The 27,543-nt window shown below is 62.8% G+C and overlaps 3 protein-coding genes across 4 annotated transcripts; 1 reads left to right on the top strand and 2 right to left on the bottom strand.

Moving 5' to 3' along the window:
• Positions 1-1,037: 1,037 nt before the first annotated feature.
• LOC132320678 (B-cell differentiation antigen CD72-like) lies at positions 1,038-4,336 on the bottom strand. The gene is made up of 7 exons (XM_059833411.1): positions 4,308-4,336; positions 3,603-3,811; positions 3,397-3,492; positions 2,105-2,419; positions 1,826-1,974; positions 1,493-1,593; positions 1,038-1,185 (listed from the first exon to the last, which is right to left on the bottom strand). Exons 1-7 carry the CDS (start codon positions 4,334-4,336, stop codon positions 1,038-1,040), a joined length of 1,047 nt encoding a protein of 348 aa, XP_059689394.1.
• Positions 4,337-5,456: 1,120 nt separating this feature from the next.
• On the top strand, positions 5,457-8,851 carry CD72 (CD72 molecule). The gene is made up of 7 exons (XM_059833410.1): positions 5,457-5,541; positions 5,627-5,716; positions 5,940-6,029; positions 6,568-6,882; positions 7,129-7,277; positions 7,623-7,774; positions 8,710-8,851. The coding sequence occupies exons 1-7, from the start codon at positions 5,457-5,459 to the stop codon at positions 8,849-8,851; spliced, it is 1,023 nt and encodes a 340-aa protein (XP_059689393.1).
• Positions 8,852-11,424: 2,573 nt separating this feature from the next.
• TESK1 (testis associated actin remodelling kinase 1) lies at positions 11,425-22,497 on the bottom strand. Of its 2 annotated transcripts, none has more exons than XM_059833602.1 (10): positions 22,279-22,497; positions 15,196-15,317; positions 15,009-15,057; positions 14,633-14,779; positions 14,375-14,457; positions 13,944-14,034; positions 13,613-13,696; positions 13,051-13,140; positions 12,738-12,888; positions 11,425-12,496 (listed from the first exon to the last, which is right to left on the bottom strand). In XM_059833602.1, exons 1-10 carry the CDS (start codon positions 22,495-22,497, stop codon positions 11,454-11,456), a joined length of 2,079 nt encoding a protein of 692 aa, XP_059689585.1. In that variant the 3' UTR covers positions 11,425-11,453. The 2 variants fall into 2 exon arrangements, with proteins under 2 accessions (XP_059689585.1, XP_059689587.1); XM_059833604.1 differs by having other exon boundaries at positions 11,425-12,352; positions 22,279-22,310.
• Positions 22,498-27,543: the final 5,046 nt, after the last annotated feature.

The raw sequence follows: 27,543 nt of genomic DNA, 5'->3' as shown, positions 1-27,543 counted from the left end.
TCCCCACCTGATCCCCCTCTCTGCAGAAACATTGAGTGAGACAGGGAGGGTCAGCGCTGCCCGTGGGCTCCCCCACCCACCCCAGCCAGGTCGGGGACAGGGCTTCCTCATCGTCCGCCTCACAGCTCAGGTCCCACCATGGCCTTAGGGATCTTTCGCCTGTGGTGGCAGGGGTCTCCCCTCTCCCCTATGTTCCCAAACCTCCCCAGTGCCCCCTCCCTCCCTCTGTCTTAAGGCTCCTTGCTGCACGCCCATTTCCTCCCATGGCATCAGGGCTCCCTCATTTGCCTTCCATGATGTTGGGGATCTTCACTGCACCCCCATTTCCCCCATGGCCTCAGGGTTCCATTATTCACCCCCCAACGTCTCGGGGCTCTTCATTGCACCCCTTTAACCCCCATGGTCTCAGGGTTCCCTCATTCACTCCCCATGGTCTCAGGTCTGCCCAACGCACCCCCATCTCCCAAATGGTCTCAGGGTTTCCCAGCAGTTTCTTATGCTGATGGCACTGCTGCTTGCACCCTCCTCAGGTAAGGCGCAGCCCAAAGCTCTGGCCAGGTCATGGAGGCAGGAGAAAGGGCAAGATGGGAGCTGTCGATGCTGGAGGAAGGGACAGGCAGCAAATCCACAGGTCTCCTCAAAGAGGACAGGTGGAGGACACCAACGGTGCCGTCATCCGTCATCCCCCAGCTCCAAAATGATGCAAATGGCACATCCTGCACCAGCACACCACCGGCAGCCCTGGGGGAGAACAGCAGGTGGGATCTGGGCTCCGCACCAGAGTCCCGAGTCACTGTGAGCTGCGCTGGCCAGGGCACACAGGGACAGGCAGAGGGCCAGTGCAAGGTGGTGTAAGTGTATGAGTGTGAGAGAGGGGAATAAGGTCTGTTTTCAATGAGCCTTGCTTTAAAATACAGACACCCTTTCCCAGCACTTTGCAACACGGTTGAGGCAATGCACACACAGGGGAGAGGGTCTCGGGGAGCACCCCCAGCTCCTGCCCCTGAGTCCTGAGATGGGGTGGGGTGGCAACATAGTCAGGCTTCGACCAGGAAAGGAAGGAGGGTTTTGGGTGCACTGCTTAGCTTCGGGGGCTGCTCGCAGATCCACTGGTACTTTCTTCTGCATTTTGAACTCTCCATTTTCCCGTTAGTCGATAGCCCACAGTCTGCAGAATGGTTGTGCCTGGGAGAGAGGGCATGTTTCAGAGGGGCAGTGATAGCATCCTCACCATGGACATCTCTTCCCACAGGTCCCAATGTCGCTGGGGCAAGCCAGGAGGAAAGGCTACATTCCCGCCCCGACCTCCTGCTCTGCCACTTGAAGGTCTGGCAGTGCACCCCGCAGCTGGGTTCTTCCCAGGGCCCCCTCCTTCGGGGCACTGCTCGTTGAAGTGTCACCCCCTTTGCCAGGGGGGTCTCACAGGGATGAAATGGCACCTCCATGGCATGACTAAAGGACAGATGCTTGTGCCAAGGACCGCTGCACTTACAAGTAGAACTGCTTGCTGTCCTGCCATACAACAGTCATCTTCGTGTCAGAAGAAAATTGTGCTCCAACCCAGTACATGGCATTATGCGCCTTCACAAAATGCTGGGGGGAGAGAAGCTGTCGACCACCTGCCCCATACACAGCACCCTCCTGGTGCCTGGGAGCCCCGGGGCTGGACGTGCTGCTTCCCGCAGACCACCGGGGTGGGCAACCAGGGCTCGTGGTGCCACCCCAGCACCTCTGCAGATGCCGCTGCTGCTGGCCCCACGGGGGTCCGCCCAGTGCCACCATTGCCCCCACCCTCCTGGGGTGCCGCAACCCCCCTGCTCTGTACCGGCACTGTCCATGATGGCCAGTCGCCTTGGACCAGCAGCTGAGCAGATTTCCCTCTGCAGTCACGGTGGCTGTCCCACCAGGTCTTCTTCTCCACCGAAATGAAGAGGCACTTGCCCCTGTAGAGCACCCAGCCCGAGGGGCAGCAATCTGGGAGCAGGGGCACTGCTCAGGCACTCAGCCTCCCACAGATGCTCGGGGGGCCCAGCCTGGCCGTGATCAGCCCCCACATCTCCCCGGCAGCATCACCGCCCGTACCCCCACCCCGCCACGGCCCTACCTGTGTTCACACAGGCGCGCAGGCTGCTCACAGTGCTCTCGCTGGCCCTGAGCTCCCCCCGCACCTCCTGCATCTCCTTCTGCAGCACAGCCAGCTCCTGCCTGGCGCGCCCCAGCTCGGCGTCCCGGCTCCCCAGCTCCAGCTGGCTGCTGTTGCCCTCCCGCCACGCTCGCTGCAGCTCCGCTCTGGCCCGTGCCAGCTCCAGCCGCGTCTGCTCCAGGCTCTGCTCCCGCGCGCTCACCTCCTGCGAGAGGCGGCCCTGCTCGGCCGCGTGCTCCTGGGAGGTGACCTGCAGCCTGCGGGTGACCTGCCAGTCTGGGGACAGGGCGGGTGAGCTGGGGCACAGGGATGGGACAGCCCAGGCAGGGGGACCTGGGACTGACCCTGCTCAGGGCATGGCCCTTGCTAAGGGGAGTGGGGTAAGAGTGTCTGACTGTGAGCGGAGTCTGTCCTGGGGTACCAGCAGGAAGGGAAAGGAAGCCCCAACGGTGGCAAGGGGAAGGGAGGCACTGGGAGGCAGTGGGAGGTAATGGAAAGGCAGTGGGAGGCAATGGGGCAGCAATGGGGAGGCAATGGGAAGGCACTGGGAGGCAGTGGGAGGCAATGGGAAGGCAGTGGAAGGCACTGGGAAGGCACTGGGAGACAGTGGAGGCAAGGGAAAGGCGATGGGAGGCAATGGGGAGGTACTGGGAAGGCAATGGAAAGGCAGTGGGAAGGCACTGGGAGGCAGTGGAGGCAAGGGAAAGGCAGTGGGAGGCAGTGGGAAGGCACTGGGAAGGCAGTGGGAAGGCAGTGGGAGGCAGTGGAGGCAAGGGAAAGGCGATGGGAGGCAATGGGGGGGCAATGGGGAAGTACTGGGAAGGCAATGGAAAAGCAGTGGGAGGCAGTGTGAAGGCAGTGGGAGGCACTGGGAGGCAGTGGGAAGGCAGTGGGAGGCAGTGGAGGCAAGGGAAAGGCGATGGGAGGCAATGGGGAGGCAATGGGAAGGTACTGGGAAGGCAATGAAAAGGCAGTGGGAGGCAGTGGGAAGGCAGTGGGAGGCACTGGGAAGGCAGTGGGAGGCAGTGGGAAGGCAGTGGGAGGCAGTGGGAGGCAGTGGGAAGGCAGTGCAGGCAGACGGAGGGCAACTCAGGGCAGACACACAGGAAGCAGCTCCACCCCTGGGCCACCAGCCCCAGCAGCCCCCCACCCCAACTGCCCCCCAGCAGCCCAGCCCTCACCCAGTCCCAAACCTACTCCCGGTGCCCCCCTCCCCGGCTGCCCCCCACCCCGCGGCCATCGCCCCGACTCACAGCAAGCCCCCAGGGCCACAGTGGCTACCAGCAGCAGCAGCAGCAGGCTGCCTGCCAGCAGCCCCGCGGGGATGTGCCAACGCCGGAGCCAGCGCCCTGCAAGAGATGAGTGCCCACGGGCATCACCCCGTGGTCCCACTGCCACCACGCGGTGCCCACCCTGTGCAGGGACATCCCCGTGGCAGTGGCCGTGGCCGGGTTCTCACCTGGGCTGGGCGCCGTGGGCACCGGCTCCCGCGGCACGTTCTCGTAGGGGCTGTCATCCTCATCAGGGGCTGTGGGGCAGGTGGGGGTGGTGAGCGGTGGGGCCGTGGCAAACTTCAGATCAGCGTAGACCACGTTCTGGGCCATGCCCTGGGCTGCTCCTATGGCCCTGACTGCGCCTGTTCCGCTGCCGTCACCCCCTCTCTCGGGGCTGCAAAGGAGAAGTGTGGTTGGTTTCGGCAGAAGCAGAAGTTTGTGAGGCGCGCAGATAGGAGGAGGAAAGTACAGCTATGGGACTGTCGCCCTGCCATTGGCCCCAGTGCCGCCATCCTGTCCCCTTCCACACCCCGAAACTGCTCAGGCTCCCCCAGGACGGCAGCGGGGCACTGCAGCTCGGGGTTGGGGCACTAGGCAGAGCTGCAGGGCTCAGCCTACTGGGAATTGACCGAAACCCCTGGGGCAGGGGAGAGCTGGGCTGGCTTCCTTGTGGGAATTGGTGGCTCTGGGGCTGGTCCCATCTAGGATGGACGTCCCCCGTCTCTGTGCTCTGCTCTGGGATTTGAGCATCACTGCTGTGCAGAAATGTTTGCCCTGATGCCTAAAAGGTGTTTCAACATTGCAGTGTGAGCTCTTGCTCTTCTCCCCTTCTCCTGGTGACATCTCTCCGCTCTGCCAGCAAGGAGACCACAGAGGACCATGTCCCAGACCTTGAAGGGTCATGATAAATGGCCCCCATTGCTCTCCCCGCGTCCCCAGCCCAGTGCTCCCACAGCAGCAGGCAGGCAGGTTGGGCAGGTGCCACTTGCCCTTGGTAAATCCTGCTGGGATCCCCCCAGCCAACACCATGTCCTCCCTGGGCCTGGACCACTGTGTACCCAGGAGGACATCCTCCGTTTTCTTCCTGGGGATTGCGTCGAAGCTGCTCAACCTTTAGCATTCCAAACCTTCTTCCTGTCCCCTTTGAAGGTGGCAGTGATTTTTGCCTCTCTCCGGTGATGAACGACTTCCCCTGCTCTTGCAGAGATGATGGAGAGTTGCCTTGCAATGCTGTGCTCCACCAGCACCCCCGCACACCTCCAGTCCTGTCCCAGGAACTGGCTGTGTCCAGATGTGCCCAGCTGGTCCCCAAGCCAGCGCCCCTTGTGAAACCTGCCTTTCTCTGGATGCAGTTGAGTAGAGACCTCTGAGATGCTGAGGGGCTGGAGGCTGGGACCGAGGAGGAGAAGCTGTGAGTGCTGGGGTTGTGGTCTGGGGAAGGGAAGGCAAAGAGGGTGTCATTGCTCTATGCAAGTATCTGGGGGCAGTTTGGAGTGATACCAAAGATGTAGTCTTTAGGAGGGAGAGTGTGAGAGGCAGCAGCACAAGCTGCATCATGGGGAAATTCCCATTCCCAGAGGACGGGACAGGAAATCTGCATCCGTGAAGACCTTCAGCCCTGCACAGGCCTGTCCCCACGGCAACGTACTCCTGTGTCCAGGCTGGCCGTGCTCTCCCCCAGCTCTCCCCTTGCCCAGGGATTTGTATCCATCCTTGATCTGCCACTGCCTTGACCTCAGGCTGTGCTGCCCCGGCCCTGCTGCATGCCTGGGGGGACTGTGAGCACTTTCGGGGCGTGGGAGGGGATGGGCAGGTGGTGCTGGGACCAATGAGAGGGTGCTGGTCCCCACAGCTGTGCCTCGCTGGTCCCATCTGCTACAGCTCAGAGCAAACTTCTGCTTCTGCAGACGCTGTCTGCACTTCTCCTTTGCACCCCCAAGAGACGGTGCAATCACTGTGGAGCAGGACTATCCCAGAAAGGCATCCCAAGGGCAGGGTGGGAGCCAGCAGGGCTCAGGGCTTGCCCAGCGCTTGCCCACATGGCACAGAGCGTGGTATATGCTGACCTGAGGTTTGCCAAGGTGATGGGGGGCCGGAGCACGGCCAGCCAGGCACTGGAGGCAGGTGAGAGCCCGCGGGACCCCGCACATTGCCGCCGCCATGCCCAGCCCTGTGGACTCAGCCACTCTCCCCTGCCTTCCTCCAACAGCCCTTGGCATGGATGAGGCAGAGAGCCCCTACGAGAACATGCAGTCGGCGCCGGCGGGGCAGGATGGGGATGGCGCCCAGCCCAACCCAGGTGAGTGCCCAGCTGGAGCTCAGGGGACCCAGGGAGGTCTTGGTGCAGGTAGTGGGTGGTGTTTTGGGATGCTCCCACTCCCATCCTTGAAGAGAGGAAGCACCCACACCATGCCACCTGTGCCATCGTGCTACCACTCTGCTGCCTGCAGGCAGGAGGTCTGGGGGCTGCCAGGGGTTTCCTGGGTCACCAGGTGATGCCTGTGGTCGGCTGTGTCTTGCAGAGCGCTGGTCCTGGCGATGGTGCATCCTTGTGGGGCTGCTGGTGACCTGCCTGCTGCTGCTGGTGGCCACCGTGGCCCTGGGGGCTTGCTGTGAGTTGGGGCGGTGGGCACTTCTAGAGCTGGGGGTGCCTGGGTGGCACAAGGAAAGGGAGGCAGCTGGGCTGGGGCTGGTGCCGTGGCTGAACGGGGAGGGGTGAATGGAGGCATGCCCACGTGCCCTGCTAGTGGCTGGGTCCCTCTGTCCTGTCTGCTGCAAGCTGGCCTACATCCCTTGCACATCATGGGTGTCTCCCTTGCCTCCTATCACCAACCTTCCTCACCTCGTTCTCTGTTTCTGCTCCTTTCCCTTCCAGGCACTGCCCAGCCTCATATTGCTGTACCCTCCCTGGCCCTGCTGTGCTCTGTCTGCTCCTACACCCAGTCCTGCCTTGCCATGCTTTCCCCTGCCACGTCCTGCCCAGCCCCTGACCGTACACTTCCCTGCCATGTCTTTCCCATCCTTTTCCATCCAGCATGGACACCTCCCTGCCTTGCCCTGTCCATCCTACCCCCTGAGCAGGGTCAGTCCCAGGTCCCCCTGCCTGGGCTGTCCCATCCCTGTGCCCCAGCTCACCCGCCCTGTCCCCAGACTGGCAGGTCACCCGCAGGCTGCAGGTCACCTCCCAGGAGCACGCGGCCGAGCAGGGCCGCCTCTCGCAGGAGGTGAGCGCGCGGGAGCAGAGCCTGGAGCAGACGCGGCTGGAGCTGGCACGGGCCAGAGCGGAGCTGCAGCGAGCGTGGCGGGAGGGCAACAGCAGCCAGCTGGAGCTGGGGAGCCTGAACGCCGAGCTGGGGCGCATCATGGGGGTCCTGGGGAAGACGGAGAAGGAGATGCAGGAGGTGCAGGGGAAGCTCAACAACAGCGAGAGCACTGTGGCCATCCTGCGCTCCTGCACGGCTATAGGTAGGGCGATGGTGGAGCAGGGATGGGGTGCCCCAAGTGAATGGCACCCCTCAGCAGGTGCAGTGCCAAGGCACAAGCATTGGCTTTTTTGGCCACATGGTGGGCACAGGGTGGTCCAAAGGCTGAAACTATGCCTGGAGCAGAGGCTGAGCCTGTGATGTCTGCTGGGAAAATGTGGGGCTGTTCCCGGTCCCTCCCAGGGCATCTGTGCCTGAGCAAGCACCTGAGCTGTGCCCCTGTCCCCAGATTGCTGCCCTTCAGGCTGGCTGCTGTACAGGGGCAAGTGCCTCTTCATCTCATCAGAGAAGAAGACATGGGAGGACAGCAGAGATGAGTGTGAGAAGAAATATTCTCAGCTCCTGGTCACCAAATCCTGGAGTCGCTGGACCGTGCCGGTAGGGTGCCGGGGGAGCTGAGGGCAGGAGCTAGTGCCTCCAGCCCTGGGCTCTCCAGGTGGGCCAGCACTGCTCCGGGGTCCCCCCTGCCCTGGCCTGCCAAAACATTGGAAGGTGCAAGGCTGACCTCTGGAGCACATGACTGGTTGTGGACATGGGGCAGAGAGGCTCTGGCACACCTGGATGCTGCCCAAGCTGAAGCAGGGCACCAGGGCTGCTGAGCTGTCCTGCCCCAAGGAGCTCCAGCCCCAGGGGCTCCTTGGGGAGATGACCACCCACTGCAAACACCGGAGCACATAGATGCCATGGAAAAGCCACTAAAAGGCTCTTTTTCTCCTTCCCCAGACCTTCCTGAAGAATGCGGACATCCCATACTGGATTGGGCTGCAGAAGAGCAGCTTCCCCTGGTACGACTATGGCTGGCTGGAGGAAGAGGACCCGGACGGCGAGGGGGTCTCGGATGCCTGGTTCTGGGTGGACGGCTCCCTTTATGAAAGGTACCCAGCAGCACAGCCTCTTGCCAAAACCCCCTCTCCTCCATCACAGCTTTAGGAAGAGTTTTAAATCCCACTGGTACCCAGTCCCAGGCACAAGCACTGGGCAACAAAGAGCATCAAAGCAGCTGAGGCCGAGGGGAGGTGGGTGTAATGGTGTGATGAGATGCTTAGAGGCCATGCAAATGGAAAGCCAAAACTTGGAGGGGCATGTGCAGGGCATGCGCAAGCAGGAGGCAGCAAGAGGGGACAAAAGAAACCGCAAGTTTTATTTGGGGTCTAGACAAAGTATTCGAGCATCACCTCTATCACCCACGTGCCTCCCCGGCCCCTCCTCGAGGGGAAACCAATCCTTCCCGCCCGCAGAGGGTCCCAGGCTCCTCCCTGACACGTGCACCCCCTCCCCGCTCGCCACCGCTTCCTCTTGCGGTGTCTGAGAGCAGTGGGGAGGAACAGACCCGTCTGGCCGGGTGCTGGGTACCCAGCCCCTGCCCGCTGCCTGCCCCTCCATCCTCAGCCCTGCCGTGGGGGGCTGCACCCCACCGCAGTGCCACGGCCCAGGGCAGCTCCTCCGTCCATCCATGTGCTCTCAGGAAGGACGGGGCTCTCCCCACTGCCGGGTGCTGCAGGGGCGAAATATCCCCCAGCAGCGAGGCTGAGATTTAAGCGGGCGGGGGGAAGGCTAAGGGGAGTTGCAAGCAATGCAAACCTTTTGCAGAGAGGTTTCTCAGCCTGCCCGAGGAAGGGCAATGATGTGTCGGCTGAGGCTTCAGTCTGTGAAATCGGTAGGGGAGGACTGGGGGATCCCCGCTTTGACTGCAGCATTCAATCCTCCAGTGCAAGCGTGCAAGAGGCAGCCCTTAGCAGCCGCGGCTGCCTCGGCAGGGGGTGGTGGATAGGGCGGTGGCAGCCCCCTGATGTGTCATGTCCCCATCCAGGCCGTGGCAGTCGAAGTCGAACGGGTCCTGTGCCATAATAAGCCGCGGGAACATCAAACCTGCCCAGTGCGCTGGTCCCGAAGACCTGCACCTCTGGATCTGCGAGAAAGCGGCGGGGCCGAGCTCCCCTTTCATCGGATGATGGCCGCTGACCCCAGCACTGCTGCGGTGAGCATGCCCGTGCCAAGCTCTGCCGAGGCCTGGGGTTCGGGTCCGTGGGGTGTGTGAGGAGGAAAAGTGGGGAGCCTGGGCCTCTGTGTGGGGCATGTTGACCCCCTCCCTTGGAAAGGGAGAGGGATGCAGGCACCTCGCTGTGCTGGATGGAGCCTGCCTCCATCCCTTTGCTGCCATGGGAGCCCCTGGTCTGTGGTAGCTCAAGAGACCCCACCCAAGCTATGGGGCAGCAAAGGGGCAAGATGGGGGAAACCCCTTTGCAAGCTGCCTTCCCAGCCCCGCTGCATGCCGTGGAGGCTGGGCAGCACCTCACCCTCACCCTCTGCCTTCCCTTGCAGCACCTGCACCCCGCACTGCCTCCGCTTCAGCCCTGCCGCACCCCTGCACGGGATGTCCCATCCACGCAAGCAACGCAATTCCCTCTCACAGACTCCTGCCCAGGTCCTTCCCAGTGATGCCCAGTGATGCTCTGGCATCACACAGGCTGGGGGAGGTGGCAGCAGTGCCCGTTCCCCCCCATCTGATGTGCTTCAGCAAAGCAGTACAGGCCCCACAGCCCAGCCCCACGTCTGCACAGAGTACGCTGGGTCTTCCTGAGCACAGGGGCTGGTCTGCGATGGGGAGCCCGGAGCGGGCTGCAGAGCAGAGCAAGCCCTGATGCTCAGCGCTGCAGCCAGGCAACATCCCCAGCATGGAGCGAGCCGCGGTGCTGAGGTGCAAGGAAGCGGGAGCAGGGGATGGCACAGCCCCACACCTGGCCAGGTCCCCTCCCCACTGCAGGGATTTTCCACCTGGCCTCATCCCAGGAGCAGCTTGGCCACAGCTTTCAGGCAAGCCAGCAAGCAACGGCCTCGGCAAAGTCTCAGCACCCAAGGAGGGAAACTGCGCCTGAACCAGCCAGCGCCTGTGCTGATGATTTGAGGTTTTTTGCTAATTAGGAAGTAGAGCAACGACCTTTAGGACTGCATGATGCAATGGCACCTTTCAAAAGCAAAAGCAACTCTGGCACTTGCAGCAGACTGACGCTTTGCGAGACAAGTCATCACGACTTTAAATAGTTACTACACACGTGCACGCGGAAGATTAAGCAAAACAGCTCTGATGTAACATTGCAGGCAGGTAAGAGCAGAGGAAGTCATGTTCAGCCAGGCGAAGATGCTCTCAGTTTATCATGGGGTCATGTGTGCCATATATAGTTGATTAATTGCTGTGTGAATTAGCTTGCTTGAAGAGAAAAAGGGTGTTAAAGGCACGCTTTTTGGAAGTGGCATGTGTCATTCCTCTGTCTTGTCCGCTGGCTGAACCCACTTTGCAGCAATAAAGAGACACAGCTTGTCTGCTCTTTGCTTTCTTGTGTACCACCACAAACATGGACTCAAGGGCACGAACCTAAATAATAGATGAGAATTTGACCAAAGCCATTTCAACCGAGATGGCCACTTTGGGGGCACTGAGATCTTGGGCTGAGCCAGGCTGGCTTGTGGTCCCTGAGGGGCTCCGCAGAAGCCGCAGGCAAGCCCATGCAACCTTTTGGGGCTAGTCTCCCCTCCACAACTGATGTGCATCCAAAAGACAGAAGCGGCAGCCTGAGATGCTGGGACATTCAGTTTTTATTCAACACTTTAAATAAGCTGGGTATATATTACTAGCAATTATTAATAAAAAACACAAGAGTTCTGCATTCACCAGTGCTTTGTGCAGGAGGGAGGAAAGCCGGCTCCCACCCTTGGCAGGGGCCGCACAGCCTGGCTGTGCTGCCCACCATCCCCTTCCCCCCAGCGCCAGGATGGCACCCTGGCCCCTCTGCCAGCGCCTCACTCCCGACCCTGTGTGCCGGGGGGATGTGGAGTACCATGCCGGCTCAGCACCCATCCCTCGGCGTTGGCCGGGCTGGGGCAACCCCAGTGCTGCCAATCCTCCCCGTGCGCTGCCCCATGGACTCTCCCAGCCCCCTGCACGCCTCCCCCCGCATCAGGGACTGGCTGCGCTCCCCAAGTTGGTGGGGAAGCACGGGGACACCCACCAGCCCCACAGCATCCCCAAAAACACACATACACACACTGACCCCTCTGCCCTCAGCCCAGCCCCTGCTCAGCCCCCAGCCCGGGGGACTGCGGGGGGCTCCCAGTTCTCCCGAGGGAGCAGGTTCATTGTACACCCCTCTGCGAGAGCCCACAGAGGGGTAAGCCCTTTGGGAAGGGGGGGTCCCGCATCCACGGTTTGAGCCCCGGGGGCTCCGCGGGGGACCAGCCCTGCTGCCCAGGGCAGTGCTGGAGCGTGGCCGGGGCAGGGGTGTTATTGCACTTCAAGCCCTGGCAGGGACCCAGCCTGCCCCCGGGGCTCCCCGCAGACCCCTGAGGCCGATCCCGGCGGGACAGGTGCCCAAGCGCCTGGGCAGCGCCGTGGCAGCCATGGCACAGGGCACCGCGGCCACCGCAGGCCACCAAGCACGGAGCAAGCGAGGACGGACCACAGGGACACACTGGGGCCCCACGCCTGCTCGGCACTGTGGCCACGGTGGGGTCCGAGGGGCGGCCGGACGCAGCCCCGCTCCCCAGCGGTCCCCAGCACTAGGACTGTGACTCCGGCAGCTTCAGGCTGGGCTCCGCCAGCACCGGCCCCGGGGCTTTCTGGTGGCGGCCCCGGTCGTGGTAGAGCAAACTCTTGGCCTCGCAGTTGAGGTTCTGGTAGCAAGGCGGGCTGGGTGCCGGCTGGTGGCAGAGGGAGGCAAAACCGAAGCTGAAGGGACCCAGGCAGCAGCCGGGGCAGGGCAGCACCTCGTCCTGCTCCAGCATGGTGCTGGAGCTGTGCCCAGGCAGCATGGCTGTGCGCTCCATCCGCTCCAGCGCCGCTGCGCAGGGGATGCTGAGCTCGGAGAAGCCGTGCTCCAGCCCGCTGCCCCAAGCCAGGGGTTTGCTGACCACCACGTGGTTGTTGTTGAAGAGAAGCCCACTGGGGGCTTGTGGCTCCGGCTGCCAGGGTCGGGCGCCCGAGGATGCTGTGCGGATAAAGTTGCTGTTGGGGGGTGGTGGTGGGGGCTGCGGTGGCTCAGGGCTGTCGGGGCCGCAGTCCATCCGCTCCTCCGCCCCGGTGCTGGCGGGCAAGCCCTGTCCCCAAGCTGGGGGCGGGAGGAGGGTGGGGGACTGGGGGTTCTCAGCAGGATGAGGGGACTCCACATCCAGCACCAGGCCCCCCCGGCGGGGCAGCTCAGGGGAGGCGGGCAGCGAGTGGCACTTGCGGGGGGCGGCGGAGGGGGCCGAGAAGTCACACTGCACCTCCACGGCGGGCTCAGGCGTCACGGGGGTGCCGAGCTGGAGTGGGGCGGGGGGCGGCAGGTCGAAGGTGAGCGAGATGACAGATTTGCTCGGTGTGTCGAAGAGCTTGATCTTCCCCCCCTTCAGGTCCTCGCGTTGGGAGAAGGGGTTGACGCGGGGGAGCGTCTCCTTGGTCCTGGCCGCACCGTAAGGCTCTGGCGACCGCAGCAGGGTGGGCGATTTGGGGGAGAACATGTCGGACTGGCTGCGGGACAGGCGCTGGTCCGGCTCCAGGTGCTGCGTCCCCAGCTCGTGCAGGCACAGCTGCTCGGCATGGCCGGCCGCCCTCCCGGCTACCCCTGGGCATGGGCACAGGAGTGGGTCACCAGCTGCCAGCAGCTGCCAGTGCAGGGTGCTACGGTGTGCCGGGCACCCAACAACCCAGGGGTGCTCCCTGAGGGGGGAACAGCGACCGGCTCCATCCTGCAGACCTCATGCAACCCCCATCTCCTTCCCCTGCAGCTGCCGGGGTAGGATGGGACACCTCACATCCCCCCTCCTTGCACCCCTCTGTGGTCTGTCCCCGGGGTGCCCACATACCATCGAGCGTGGCTGCAGTCCCAGGCGTGGGCAGGCTCTCCCCACCACCGAAGAGGGTGGCCCCGGCGCCTTCCGTGCCCGGCTGGTGCTGCAGGACGCCCTCCAGGCACTGTGTGATTTCCAGGAATGAGGGGCGGGAGGTGGGCTCCATCTGCGGGCAGGAGGGGTTCCCCATCAGGTCTGCAGCCCCCCAAGCACCCCAGGGAGCCCTGCCCAGCAAAGGCAGCTCCCTGCCTCTCCCCCTCTGCAGGCAAGGCTGCCTGTCCTGCCTGGCTGCCCTGGCAGGGAAGGGCAGCGGAGATGGGAGGCTCACACTGCAGCAGTGGAAAGCGAGCTGGAGGAAGGCCACCGGGCAGTCGATTCCCACCATGGTGCGGAAAGTGGTGACATCCAGGCCAAAATCCTGCACCGGGGAAAGGAGGAAGAGTGAGGTTGGGTCCCCTGGGGCACGACACAGCCCGGGGGACCCAGGATGGCCTGGCCAGCCCTCCCCGCACTGACTGCGTGCCACTCCGTGCTGTGGACCTGGCAGCACCTCGGCTGGGGCACAGCAAGGAGGGACCCTGGGGTCACCCCAAGTTGGGGCAAGGCGAGGGGATGCTGGGACCTTCCCGCTCTCTGCCTGAATCCAACTGTCCCTTTCTCCCACCCAGGCCAACTATGGGCTCTGAGGACAGGTTACTGGCAGAGAGCATCCCTCTCCAGGCAACACTGTGATTTGGGACACAGCACCCCTGCCCTGAGATGTGGGGCAGCTCCTGTACGTGGGGCTCTGCCCACCACAGGGGGATGGTCCCCCTCATTTGGTGAAGTGGTCCCAGCCCCGGCGGTGCTGCCCACCACCCTCCCTCCCTGTCCCCATCCCAGGGAGTCACCTCGGTGCGGGGCAGGTAGTCAGGGTCAGCGGGGACACGAGCGATGGTCTCGCACAGGATGATGCCGTACGCAAACACATCAGCCTGCAAAAAGCACAGAGTCGGGGGGGGGGGGCCCTGCAGCCCCGAGGCGATGTGCCCACCATTCTGTGAACCCACAGCCCCCCTCCTTTCTGCAGAGCCACACCAGGGGCCCTGCCACCTTGCCACCTGAGGGATGCCCAGCTCCGTCCCTCTGTGTGCCCAAACGCCCCCAGGGCTGCAAATCCTGCAAACCGCTGGCAGCGCAAGCCTGGATAAAGCCCCGTGCACGGCAGCCATGGAGCCTCACCTTCTCGTTGTAGATCTCCCCTCGCAGCACCTCAGGCGCCATCCAGTACGGGGAGCCCACCACAGCCAGCGGCTCCTTCTCGCTGCCCTCGCTGGGGGACACAGTGAGATGTCAGGGGCTGCCCGCAGTCCCCTGCCCCTTTCCTACCTCCCATCCTCCCGTGGGGGCAGCCCAAATCACCATCTCCATCTCCCTTCCTGGGCTAATCCTCCTCCATGCACCCCACAAACTCATCTCTCCTCATCCACACCATCCCCTTCTCCATCCCATCCTAGCCAGCTCCAAATGTGTCCATCTGCCCCATGAGTCCCCACCGCTCCCATCCCTGCTCTTCTAGCTGCACCCCAAGTGTCCATCCCTCCCCAGCTCCTGCTCCAAGTGGGCTGGAACCCCCCTACTCCAACGATAGGGATGGATGCTGCCCCACGCACCTGTAGGTGGGGATCTTCTCCGCCAAGCCGAAGTCACCCACTACAGCCGTGTAGCCATTGGCCTCGCAGCGCACCAGGCAGTTCTGGGGGCACAGGAGGACCCCTGTCACACCGACTGCCCCAGCCCTGCCTCACCGGCCACTGCCCCTGGGATGCCCCGGCACAGCGCAGCCTCCCGCTCCCCAGCCAGCCATGCATAGGGCAGCAACGTGGGTATGGGACAATGAGGGCAATGGGATGCCTTGGAGCATCCCGTACCTTGGAGGTGAGGTCACGGTGGAAGATGCCTTTGGAGTGCAGGTAGCGCAGGCCACGGGCAATGTCGAGGGCCAGCTTGACACGCATGGACCAGGACAGGGGCACAGGGCTGTCCAGCAGCTGCTCCAGGTTCCCACCGTTGATGTACTGATGGGAAGAGCCGGGCCATCGCATCACTGCGCCCCCCCTCCCTCCCACAATGCTGGATGCCCATCTCTCAAACCAACGCATTCCCTAACCGCCCCACGGCACAGCCCCCTGGTAAACCTTGCCCTGCACATGTGCCACGGGCTGAGAAAGTGTCCCCATAGCCATCACTGTCCCCTCTCCACACCTGCAGGAACCCCAAGACTCACGGCTGTTGCCCCGCTCTCACCTCCGTCAGTGCGTGCAGCTGTCCCTGGTGCACGCACACCCCCATGAACCTGCAAGACAGAAGGGACCTAAGGGTGGCCACGGCAGGGACCAGCCCCAGGAGCTCACCCAGTGCCGTGGTAGCTCCAAACCACCCAGGCTAGGTAAAAGGGGGGCGATAGGGATGGCAGTGGGGGAGCAGGTCCTACCTGAGGATGTTGGGGTGCGAGAGGCGGTTCATCAACTGCACCTCCCGCAGCATGTTGCCCCGGTTACTGGTCAGCTTGTTCATCTTCAGCACCATGATCTGCCCCGACTGGCGGTGCCGCACCTGGAGGGGGTGCAGGGGAGGCTAAGCCCCACATGTGTCCGCAGCCCCCGCGGACACCAGCCTGCACCTGGTACCCGCCCCAGCCCAAGAGCTGAGCACCCCACACACCTGAGGCATGTTGCACCCCAAGGTGCGCTAGGACTAGATGGGGTTCTCCCAACACAACGGTACCCCAAGGACCCCCAGTGTCAATGACGCACATCCCCATCCTCCCTGGGGCACCCCGCTTATCGTGCTCACCCCACCGCACTACACTGCCCAGACCTCCCGGAGAGGCAATGGCAGTTCGTGCAAGCTATGACCCCAACCCTGCTGCAAGGACAGGCAGTGCAGGATTTGGGGACACCAGGGAGGACTTTTTAGGGTCAGTACCACCCAGCTACCACCACCAGCATGGGGTGGAGGACAAAGGGGGCACATTGCCCCCTGAACCAGCCCCAGGGGTGGCCAATGCTGCCGCGGTGCATGACCCCAGCTTGGCAGGGCACGGCACTTGGACGAGGCTGTATATTTAGCAGTCCCCAGCCTGACGCTGTCATGCGAGCTGGGTGCCTGGCCTCCTGCCAGGAACAGCAGCTGGGAGCGTGGCCAAGCACGGACACCCCGTCCTTCTGCAGCCCCCAGGCATGTGTGGGGCGAGGGATGAGCACGGGATCCCCTGCCCCAGCACCACACTATGGAGGCCAAACCGGTGCTGAGGGTCCCCTCCTGTATGGGCACTGCGAGGTGGGATGGGACCCCCCTGGAGCAGCAGCCGGTGTGGGGGACAACCCAGTGGATCCCAGCTGCCCCCCAGCACACGCTGAGCTGTGCATGGAGGCACAGGCATTCCATGGTGCTGCCGTCAGCTCCCGGCTCTTCTCCTTTTTAGTCGATGCTGGTTGAGGCTGCTGTGCTGGTGCCAGCCCCTGGCCAGCCCCACACCCTGCCTCGCCTCAGGGATCACCTTCCCTGGCAAAACATGGGGGGCTGGTTAGAGGCAGGGTCCCCAGTGCCCGCACCCTGCTCACAGCTTGGCCCCTGTCCCCATCACAACGGGGGAGAGGCTGGTGTGCTGCACCCTCCGGGGTTCTCTTCCCATCCCACAGCTGACATTGCTTTGGGGAGCAGTTGTCCTGGGGTGCATGCTGAGAGGGGGACCCATCCAGCACCCAATATGCAGGGGATGGGCAGCAGCTCCCCCCCACCAAAGGGTGTAGGGTAGAGTAAGTGCTTTATAAAGATCCCTCTACAAGTCTGGGTGCACCAAGGCCACACCAGCCCCAGGCAGAGTGGAAGCAAGAGGCAGTAGCCTGCCTCGACGACGACCCTGCTGTGCCACCACCAGCTCACTGAGTTCATGGAGAGGCTACGAATAATTCAGCAGCTGCCTGCCCACGGGCACCCCGCTCCGGTTACACCTGCGTCACCTCCAGCGTGCTCCAGCCAGCCAGCCAGGACTCCTGGCCCGTGTGCAGGAGCCATCCAGAGACCCTGGACGAGGGAGAAGGGGACACCCCAGACACCTGCCACCGTGGGTCCCCATCCCATCCCCCCACCACGCTGCGGGGAGAAGGGAGGATGCGTTCCCCCATGCCTCCTCCTCACTGAGCACCAGACAAAATGCCTGGTCTCGGGGAGAGCCCATCCCAGGGGGACAGCGCAGTCCCTGCTGTGGGGAGCACAGCTCCTCCAGCCCTGTGTGCACCCAGGGCTCCCCATCTAATGGTAACGCAGGCCGTCCCTGTGCCCACCACCCTGCTCAGCCCACCCCAGCACCTGCAGCGCCCGTCACTGCTGCCAGTCACATCCTGGTGCCTGGGGGCTCCCTGCCTACACCTGCACCAGCAGGCAGGGCAAGGGGAACCCCCACCCCATCCCCATCATCACTGCCTTCCCTCCCCCCCATCCCCATGTGCAGGACAGCTGGAGGCAGCACCAGACACACAAACAGGGCTCCCAATCTGGTTTCAGTGGCTGTGCGGGCTTTAAGGAGGGGACCTGCCTGGCCCACCCTTCGCCCCTCCAGCTCCTTGCAGAGCCAGGGGCCAAGGGAGTCAGAGCCTGGACAAGGCTAGCGGGAGCCCCCGGCTCTGCCAAGTCTCAGGCGCTCAATGCTGCCCAGCAAAGCCCAGCGCTCCCAACCCAGCTCACCCCGCAGCAGTGCTGCCTGCCCTTCCCACGCTGCATGGGGCTGGCAGGACTGGCTGGGTTGGTTTGGCTGGCACCGGCAGCTGCCAGGCGCCAGGACCCGGCTTGATGGCGCAGGCAGGCTCGGTCCCACTGGGATGGCTGTGGGTGGTGAGGCTCCAGCGCCATGCGCCCACGACGGGAACAATGGGTGGCACGCACAGTGCTGGCACTCAGTGGCCACGCACCGTGGGGCTGGCCGGGTCCCCGTCAGCAGCAGTGCCTCTGCGTCAGGGAGCAGCCCCTGGCAGGCACTGGCTCAGCCCCATATAGTCGCTACGCGTCCATGGCTTAATTCCTCGTTAATAAGCCTTCTGCCATTGCAATAGGCTGGGTCAGGTCTGAGTGCAACCGCACGGCCTCTAACACCTTAATCCTGGAGGAGAGGCAGCCTGGGGGAGGGAATGTCCAATGAAAGCCCCTTCCACGGGATTTCTCCCAGGGACCCCAAGAGCCCCCCGGACAGCACAACCCTGCCCCAGTGCTCTGCTCCAGGACTCCATCTCCAGGGACAGGAAGGGGGCTCCCAGGACAGCTCCTCGCACACAGGGCATGTCCTCCTCAAGGGCGTCCAGCGCCCTGAGCTTGTTTGTGAGGGTCTGTCCTGCCATCTCCCCCTCATGCTCTGTGGCTCAAGGCCAGCACCTGCCCGGGCAGGCAGGGAAAGGGTTATGCTCCCTTGGGCTCTCCACAGCCTCCCACATGTGCTGGCCAGTTTACCCAGTCCAGCCAGGTGCTAGCACCAGTACAGAGCCCCAGCCACCCTCCAGAAGCAGGCATAACAGAGGAGGGAGCAAGCCACGACTCCAGGCGGGACGTAGCCCCTTGCTAAGGGGGTTTCCTTCCCCGCCGCCGTCTGGGGAAGGCAGCGGGCAGCAGAGCCTCCCCAGGCAGGACAGCATCCGCCCTCTCCTCTCCGTGCTCTGGCATGGCGCCCAGGAATCCCAGCGCATTCCCCGGAGCTGAGCTCAGCCGGGCAGCCACGCTGGGGTGCAAGAGGAGGACAAGCCACCGGCCCCCACCCAGGAGCCATGCAAACCCTCGCCAATGCCCCCCAGCACCCCACACGGCCCCTCCGTTGGGTGCTTTGCGGGGGCACCGTGGCCAAGCTGGGGTGCTGCGGCATGTGGATCCCCATCCCATCTGTTGCCAGCGTGCAGGGCTGGGGGATGGGACGGGGCTGGCTGCGGCCCCAGCCTGGGCACAAGGGATCTGAGCTCTTTTAACAGCGGAAATTAGAGTCTTATTTAAAGAGCATGCTAATCAGAGCGAGCAGACGGCCTGCTCCCCCCATGCAGCCGGCGCTCCTGTCTAGACGTGGGATGAACCCCCCTACTAGTCCCCCACCCGGGGGAATCTCAGCAGCCAGGCCCCTTGCACCCCATGCCAGGGACAGGTTTGCACATCACCCCACTCAGCGCACGTCCCCTTGCTGCAGCCTGACACAGACAAGGCACAGTCACACAGGGACATCATCCTGCACCCCTTGCCCTGGGGAGCCCAGCGGGGAAAGACAGGAGGGCAGGTAAGGGAGCTTACACCACCAGTAACCCCATAGCCACCCGTGACAGCTGCGTCTGAGCTCGCGGGAATCCCGGTACCGCAACTGGTCTTTTACCGGGGGGGACTGGAAAACCTGCTCATCACACAGAAAAGGCAGAACCAGTCAAGACAGACTTCCTCTGGGAAAGTGAAAGGAGCAGGGCATGCAGCACCCACTCCTGATGATGCATCAGCATCAGCAGCCCTCACCTCCTGCGCTCCCAGGTGTGGCACCATGGGCACACCAGGAGCCGGGGCATCACCAACCCTCACCAGCAATCCCGGAGCATGCCCCATGACAGCGCAGGAGAGCTGCCAGTGGGTCCCAGGGTAGTCAGCACAACACGTTTCCAGTGCCCGGGGCTCCTGAGCGGCAACAGTGAGGCCTGGGCTGCTCCCGGCCTCGCCATGGCTGGCTGACCTGGGCAAATCCACTTCCTCCCTGCCTGCCTTAGTTTCCCTGTCTGTGTCACGCTGCTCCACCCTCCTCTGTAAAACAAGGCAAGGTCCACTGGTGAAGGGCAGTAGATAAGAGTGAGGGAGTTGTGTCATTAGTTGCGCTGGTAAATTGGGAGTAAACACAAAATCTCAAAGGTTGGCGGGGAAGCGAGCAGAGACGGGTGGGTGGCAGCGGCGCCGAAGCCCTCTCCCAAGCTCTGTCAGTGCTGGGAGCTGCTAATCCCCCCTGGCACCATGGAAATGGGGCGCTGGGCTGAGCACACTGAAGGGCTGCACCCTGGGAAGCAGCGTCTCCAAGAGGATGTGTGACAGCGGGGCATAAGGTGGAGAGTACGGTGAGCAAAGATGCCTGGATACAGCCCCCAGGAGAGCTAAGCCAGGATGCTGCCCACAGCCCCCGTGTCTGCTGCAGACCGCACACAGGAAAGTAAGAGAGGGATTTGGGGAAGAGATGCAACAGTGGTTTAAGGGCTGGAGAAAATGTCTGGCACAAACACACCCGGCTCAATCTGCTCAGTCTACTGGAGATAAGAGAGGCAGCTCGCTGCAATGCCCGTGTACCCAAGAAAATGGGTGGCCCTGGCGTCTCTGAAATCGCACAGGGAAAGGCAATGGGAACCAGCTGCTCCAGAGGGAAACAGCCCAGCTCTGCAGCGCAGCAGGGGATCAGCTGGGAACAAAGCCCAGGGAAAAGTGCAGCTTTTCATCACTGGTGTCTCCTATCCACTCTAGACAGCCTTTCTGAGAGAAGCGCTTGACTGGAGTGGGATAAGGCTCCATCCAGGGGCGAGCTTGGGACACCAGGGCTCATACACGCTGAGCCCTTTGGCTTTAATGCTGGGAACACAATCAGACACCCGTGCTGGTACCTCAGCACCCCACCTGGCTCTGGCTCGGCTGCACACCAGGGCTGAGCTACCTGTGTAGGGACAGAGATGCCCAGGTCCCCTCCCCGTCCCCCACACCCACCAAGGCTGGAATGAAGCAGGACCCAGCAGCCAGACGGAGGAGGGAGCCATGAGTGCCCACGGCCATGGAAAGCAACGGCAGGAACAAGGGAGGTGGGAAGAAAACGGGTCCTGCACTGCCTTGCCAAGCTCCTTCCTCCTCACAAGCTCAGGCAGCCAAACCCCAGCTCAGATCCCGGGCCTGCCCCACCATCCTGCTGAGATCTTGGACGCAACCCACCGCACGAGCACAAAGCCCATCTGGCCCCCTCCTGCCCCTTCCTCCTCTCCGGCATGCACACACGTCGGCTCCTGCCACCTGATCCTGCTCCCACCCCCTAACCTCCACTGCTCCCCCAAATCCTACGTGCAAGTGGTTCTGCAAGAACATGAACAACGGGTGGGAGAAGGAGCGTTTTGTGGCTCCCGCAGGGCCTGGGGAAACAGAAACAGCGAGGCAAGGAGAGATCGTGGCCTGACCAAGACACAGAAGCATCCATTATTAAAGAGCTGTATCCACGCCTGACATTATTAAATGCCTCCCTCTGCTCTGAGGTGCTGCTGTGCGCTCCAAGCCAGAGATCAATAGCAGGAACCCGGCCAGCGGAGAGGCCACGGCTCCGCAGGGGCAGGAGGGAGCATGGAGGAGAGGGACCCCTCTGCATGCCTGCCACAGCCCCTCGCAGGACACCTCTCTTCTGGATGCAGAGGAGCTGGGTCTTGCGGACTCTCTGCTGCATGGGGAACAGCAGCAGGGTTGGAGAGGGCCCCAGGGTCCTGCTGGGTCACGGCCACCCTGGTGTACTGCACGTGGGAGCATGGTCCCATGCAGGGGACACAGCACAGTGCTGCCCAGGACCCCAGTGACTCTGGTGGGAGGTGGTATGGTCCTGCCCAGCCCAAAGCTGCTCTTACGGGCAGTCCTTGCCCAATGGCTTGTGGCGCCTGAAGTGACGCCCAGGACAAAAACAAGCCATGCTCACACCTCCCCTCGGGCAGGGAGAGGTGGCCGTGGCATCGGGGCAGGGCCCTCGACCCTGGCAGTACTGTGTGGGCTGGCAAGGTACTGTCACCACGCACCTCTGCCACACTGTTGGGAACCTGAGCTCCCCACCAGCACCCACCCACCCCTAACCAGGGTCGTCCCCAGGGACGGGTGTCCCCACTCTGGCAGTCCCAGAAAGGATGGAGGACAAAGGCAGCTCCGGGCTCCCAGCCGGGGGCCAGCCTCCACCCTATTTGGAGCATCACACCCCTCTCCTTAGACCCGGACACCTTCCGGAGGCTCCGGTGGGATGCCCCGCACATCTACCTGCCCAGTGCAGGCTGGAGCAGGCCCAGCAACGCTGGAAAACACCCCGGACCGGCTGCACACACTGCCTGCATCCCCTGCCACAGGCACACCCTGGGCCTGGCGGGGTCGAGGCTCCAGGCTTTTTACAGGGGTCCCCGGGGCTGGGCTGCCCACCCGCCCTCCCCACCCGCGGCCCCGCCGCGATCCTCGATGCAGCGCTCCGGAGCGCTCAGCCTTCTCGGGGTGTAAACAGAGCCGGCGCTCCCCTCCCCCTGCACGGAGCGACGGAGGAACAACACCCCCGGCGGGGACGGGGCTCCCCGGGGGACCCAGGTCCCCGCCGACCCGACCCCGGTCCCCGCCGACCCCGGTCCCCGCCGCACGGCACCGCCTCGCATCACCCCCCCGGCCTCGCCCGGCTGCCGGGGCTGACGGCCGTACCCCCCCCCCCGCCGCACCCCAGAGCTGCCCGGGAGCCGCGCTCCCCGGGGGACGCCCAAAGCCGGCGGGATGCCTCGGGGACCGCCATCCCCGCTCCCGCCCCGCACACCTTGAAGACCTCGGAGAAGAAGCCGGCCCCGATCTTCTCGCAGTAGAAGTCGTCGATGCGCGCCAGGGTGGAGACAGCGCTGCGCAGCGCCCGGTACGAGGAGGGCCGCAGCCGCCCGCAGCCCGGCCAGGGCCCCGCCGCCTCCCCCTCGCCCTCCCCGGGCCGCCGCGGCAGCTTCTCCCACTCCATGTCGGTCCCGCCGAGCACCCCCAGCGCCATTCACATCCCCGGCCGGGCGCGGTGCGGCCGGGCAGCCCCGCGGCCGGGGCGCCGCCGCCTCCCGCCTTGCCCCCCCCCGGCCCCCGGCCCGACGCTAGCGGCGGTGCGGGGCGGGCGGCGCGGCGGGGCGCACGGCGCTCATGGCCCGGCAGCGGCGCCCCGACCTCCGCCGCCGCCCGGCGCTGCGCCGCCGCCGCCCCGAGCGCTGGCACCGGCGGGGCGGAGCCGGGGCGGGGACAGCCCTTAACTCCTTGGGACCCGCCGCCGACACCTGCCGGAGGCCCCCACCCCGTAGCGGCGGGCAGCGGGGCTCCCGCAAGCCCTGTGTCCGCAGGCACCAGCACCGGCCCCTGCAGGGTCCGTGCGTGCCGAGCTGGCATCTCGGTACGCGCCTAGATGGGCTGTGGGGCCCTGAGCTCCCGGTGCAGGGCTTGGGCAGACCCCCTGGACGCAGTGCTCTGATCCTCCTCCACCCCGGGACCTGCCTGGATGGTCCTCGTAGAGGTGGGACTCCTTCTCCCCTGGGTCCCACCTGGATGCGCACTGTAAATGCAGGACTGTCTTCCTCCACTGGGCCCTGCCTGGATGCTCCTTGTGGCCGCGGGACTCTTTTTCCTCACAGCACCCAGTCCCTGAGTGGATGGACCACGGGCATGCGGATCTGATCTCCCCATGTATCCAGCCCCACCCCATGCAGTGTCGTGGGTGCAATTCCCCCATACAAGCAGCCGATGCCAGGATGGACCCCATTGGTACAGGCTCAGATCTCTCCTCACAGCCATCACTAGGCTGGATAGAAGCTGTGGGGGCTCTGATTCTCCCCTTGCACCCACCCCTGCCTGGACAGTGTCCCAGGGGCTGTGGGGTCTGTCCTCCAGAGGAGCAGGGAAGTGCAGCCTCTCAGTGACAGTATGCCCAATGCCTGTTGCACCCCTTTGCATTTCTCCCTTTTCTGAGCTCTTCCACTTCTCTCTGGTTTTCTCCTGCTTCCCGCTCCCCCGCAGGCCTTTTCCCTGCTCGGAGGCTGATCTGTCCTGTCCTTCCTGCCCAGGGAGTCCCTGCAGCTGGATCTGCCCTTGTTCTGTCCCACACATTTTGCTGCTGCTCTCCTCGGCATCTACCTGCCTGTGCTGGCCCAGCCCTGCCCCAGCTGCCTCCCTGGGCGCTGCTACAACCCTCCTGTGCTGCCCTGTCACCGCAGCTACCCCACAACTGCTCTGCTCCAGTTGTTTCCCTGTGCAGTACGGCTGGCTCCACATGCCCCGCACCGCTCTAGCTGCTTTCTCTGCTGGGAAAAGCAGCCACATGGAGTGTCTCCTGGTGTGGCATTTTTTGGCCAGTTCTTGTGCTCCAGGTGCCACCAAACACAGTGTGAACACCACGGACCACGAGCGCTGGGTTTTCTTCCTTGTCCCAGGAAGGTGAATAACCCTGTGGGCTAGAGCAGGGGAACTGAGCTTGTCTTCCTTATAGTCGGAGCAGCCCCCTGCCCACCCCTAGAAATGCACGGTATTTCTGCTCTTCCAGGTCCACAGAGGGGAGTGGGACGGTGCGAGGCAAGTTTCCTGCGTGTGGGGAGGCAGAGCCTGGGAACAGGGCTCTGCCAGTCCCTATCTGGTGGGGTCTGAGCCATCCCTTTCCTCACCAGTACCTCTCCAGCCTGGTGCCTCTGCCTGCCAGAGTGACTGACGGCGTAAGCCAGGGAGGCTGCTGCAGCTGTGGGGAAACACCCTGTGCAACAGACCACATTCTCAGGCTTCCCAGGCCTCATGCATCCGTCCCACTCACAACAGCCTGACAGAATGACAGGAGCAGCTTCACGGGCCTGCTGTGATAGTCACAGACGGGAAAGACCAGTGTCTGTGTGTAGGGACAGGAGGCTGCAGGCTCTGCCCTTCCACGACGGCCAGCTGCAGCTGCTCAGATGGCAGTGGGTGCCTTTCCTGCCTGGTACCCGAAATCTGAGCACCCTGCTGTGCCCACAGCCCAGTGACCTCCAGCTCCTCAGTGATGTAGGGAGCCGCTCAGAGGAGCAAAGCCAGCTGAGATGGGGCCAGAAGGAGAGTGAACATTGCCTATCTCTTTCCCTTGAGTGCACATGAGCCGCAGCCCCCTGAGTGTCAAGGCACTGCAGCAGGGATGGGGAGTCCTGGCGAGGCATCTTGCTGAGAGAAGCTCAGGACCACCGCCTGTTCAGGGCTCCTGCTGCTTACAAGCGACAGGGTTTGCATCCAATTAAGTTGTAACGGATAAATTAAAGCCCTGGAGACAGCCCTGACTGTGGAAATTGCTGCTGCAGGATTTACGGTCCCTTCTCTCATCAGCGCTAGTAACTCTACTGTGCTATTTCCACCACTCTCTGTTCCTGCCTGGCACAGCAGCGTTGAGCTGGGACATGGCTAAAGGTCCTCAGTGCCCCAAATCCCTCCTGTGGTGCAGGCAAGTACACTCTGGGCAGCTGGGTGCAAAGCCAGGTGGGGCTGAGCCTGCAGAAAACACTGAATTAGGCTCCTCAAGACCTAGTGAGGAAGAGCAGGAAGGAGGTCTCTCCGGCTGTGCTCTGCTCCTGTGGAGCTGCAGGGCGGAGAGGAGGGGGGCTTTGTCCTCTTTGCCCTTCTCCATCTGGGCTCTGCACCCTCCCCCTCTCACCGGGAGAAGGCTCAGGGATTAACAAACATCTCCCTGCCTGCTGGGGATGGTGCATCACCCAGGCAAGGCAGGGGCAGGAGCCTTCAAACAGCCCAGGGATGCTGGTGCTGGAGCGGTGCAGGGGCTGGGGGTGTCCTGTAAGGATCAGGGCACACCACAGCTGTCGGGTGGCCAGGCTGTGTTCAGGGTAGTGAGGGATGCAGGGGGGCTTCCATGCAGAAAGCCTGGTGCTCGCTGCACCCCCACCTCTATTTCACACCAGCACCTGCAGCACCAGGTCCATGCAGCACAGCTCTGGTTGGCATCAGCCAGACTGAAGGCTTGTCCTGCTCAGAGCACCTGAGCCAGACCTGGAACAGTCCTCTCTGCTGCACCCATGTGCGAGAGCCCATCCGTACCTGAGGCTTCTTCTCTGCAAACATTCAGGAAAACCAATGGCTGCTGCTGCAGGGGGTCCAGGGACGCCTGCAGGGAGTGAGTGCCTGAAGCTGTGCGAGAGCAGGCACAAGGCTTCCTTGCAGGAGGGATTTCCAGCCTGGAGGGGCTGTGCAGACCCAGAGGTGGGCAGGACAAGGAGCATTGACTGACTCAGAGGACTTACACCCTCTGGTGCTTTCTTCCAGAATGTGGGTGCACCCTTTTCGTCCCAGGTATCCTCTCTCCCCTGTCCCCCGACAACCTCTGCTCTTTTCCCACATGACCGCATATCACCCAGCAGATCTCTGCACCTGCCTGTGTCCTGCATCTTTGCCCGTGCCCTGCTTATGAGAGGGCTGATCCCTGACAAACATCTCCCTCTTCTGCACCATAGAAAACAGGAGATGGGGATGCAGCAGGGTCTGTTGCAACCTGCTAGGAGGCCTGGTCAGTGTGAGGAGCCCAGAGTACATGTGAGAAGGTCCCAGACCCAGTGGTTCATGTGCAGTCTGGTTATGCCCAACATCACACGGTACAGGCGATGCAGCAGGACTACATTTCCCAGAGCGCTGTGTGTTGCTGAGCTTGGCGAGCACAGGGCCGTGCACGCATCTCACCCAGCACCGTGGCTGCAAGCTGCAGCAGCCCATGTCCAGCCGTGAGCAGGGACTGGTAAGCTCCCCACTGTGCAGGCATATTGCTGCCTGCCCCGTTCCCTCCCCAGCACTCCAGCTGCAAGAGCAACGCGGGGCTGTCTGCAGCAGGAGGGTGGCAAATAATTGTTGGGTGTGCTGGTTTTGGCTGGGATAGAGATAACTTTCTTCATAACAGCTTGTATGGGGCTGTGTTTTGGATTGTATGGGGCTGTGTTTTGGATTTGTGCTGGAAACAATATTGATAAAGCAGGAATGTTTTAGTTACTGCTGAGCAGGGCTTACACAGAGTCAAGGCCTTTTCTGCTCCTCACACCACCCCACCAGCGAGTAGGCTGGGGGTGCACGGGGAGCTGGGAGGGGACACAGCCAGGACAGCTGACCCCAGCTGACCAAAGGGATATTCCATACCATATGATGTCAGTATATAAAGCTGGGGGAGGAAGAAGGAAAGGGGGGACATTCGGAGTGATGGCGTTCGTCTTCCCAAGCAACCGTTACACGTGATGGAGCCCTGCTTTCCTGGAGATGGCTGAACACCTGCCTGCTGATGGGAAGGAGTGAATGAATTCCTTGTTTTCCTTTGCTTCCTTGCACAGCTTTTGCTCTACCTATTAAACTGTCTTTATCTCAACTCATGAGTTTTCTCATTTCTACTCTTCCGATTCTCTCCCCCATCCCACCTGGGGGGAGCGAGCGAGTGGCTGTGTGGTGCTTAGTTGCCGGCTGGGACTAAACCATGACATTGGGTCATAAATTTTCTACAAGCAGAGTCAGCACAGCACCTGGCAGCATGTGCTCACTGCCTCCTGTTATCTCCTGTTGATGCTTCTTACGCCTCGGTGCTGGTACTGTGACATCTGTGGAGGCAGCATCCGCATCCCATCCTTGTCTCTTAGGGGTTGGCAGTGATTTCAGCCTCCTGCTCTACTTCTCAAACAAGCCCCGGTGACCTTGCCAGGGTGCACAACAGGGTGGCAGGGGACTGAGCAGCTGATGCCTGAGCCCAGCTGTGTGCATACCTGCTGGAAGACCTGTAGGCTGTGAATTTGAAAACATTGAGAACACTGATAAAACAAAACCAACCACCACCTCTGAAAAGGAGGGACAGGCAGCTCTGGCCATGCCTGCACCACCTGTGACACACGGTGTTGTGACATGTAGCCATGTGAACGCAACTACATCCTTGCAGTGAACCAGCACTGCAGAGTTTCACTGGTCACCAGGAGCTGGTCACATTGTGCCACACAGGTGGGGGAAATGCTACCACCTCCAGCATCTCCCACCCTGCTCCTGAACCAGCTTGAACAGCTTATCTCCCAGTGCT

Source organism: Gavia stellata, chromosome Z, assembly GCF_030936135.1.
Source record: "Gavia stellata isolate bGavSte3 chromosome Z, bGavSte3.hap2, whole genome shotgun sequence".
In the NCBI taxonomy this organism is placed as follows: domain Eukaryota; kingdom Metazoa; phylum Chordata; class Aves; order Gaviiformes; family Gaviidae; genus Gavia; species Gavia stellata.
This window is presented reverse-complemented; position numbering and strand designations above follow the sequence as displayed.

Bases quoted from the DNA above. Each gene is read 5' to 3' on its own strand.
- LOC132320678 (XM_059833411.1), bottom strand. From the start codon at position 4,336: ATGGGGGCCATTTATCATGACCCTTCAAG. The intron at 3,493-3,602 runs GTGAGAACCCGG...CATCTCTTGCAG, and splicing joins GCCCACGGCGCCCAGCCCAG to GGCGCTGGCTCCGGCGTTGG. The intron at 1,975-2,104 runs GTAGGGCCGTGG...CCCTGCTCCCAG, and splicing joins GCGCGCCTGTGTGAACACAG to ATTGCTGCCCCTCGGGCTGG.
- CD72 (XM_059833410.1), top strand. From the start codon at position 5,457: ATGGCACAGAGCGTGGTATATGCTGACCTGAGGTTTGCCAAGGTGATG. The intron at 5,717-5,939 runs GTGAGTGCCCAG...TGTGTCTTGCAG, and splicing joins TGGCGCCCAGCCCAACCCAG to AGCGCTGGTCCTGGCGATGG. The intron at 6,883-7,128 runs GTAGGGCGATGG...CCCTGTCCCCAG, and splicing joins GCGCTCCTGCACGGCTATAG to ATTGCTGCCCTTCAGGCTGG.
- TESK1 (XM_059833602.1), bottom strand. From the start codon at position 22,497: ATGGCGCTGGGGGTGCTCGGCGGGACCGACATGGAGTGGGAGAAGCTG. The intron at 15,318-22,278 runs GTGTGCGGGGCG...CACCCCCTCCAG, and splicing joins TCTTCTCCGAGGTCTTCAAG to GTGCGGCACCGCCAGTCGGG. The intron at 14,458-14,632 runs GTACGGGATGCT...CTGTGCCCCCAG, and splicing joins ACCGTGACCTCACCTCCAAG to AACTGCCTGGTGCGCTGCGA.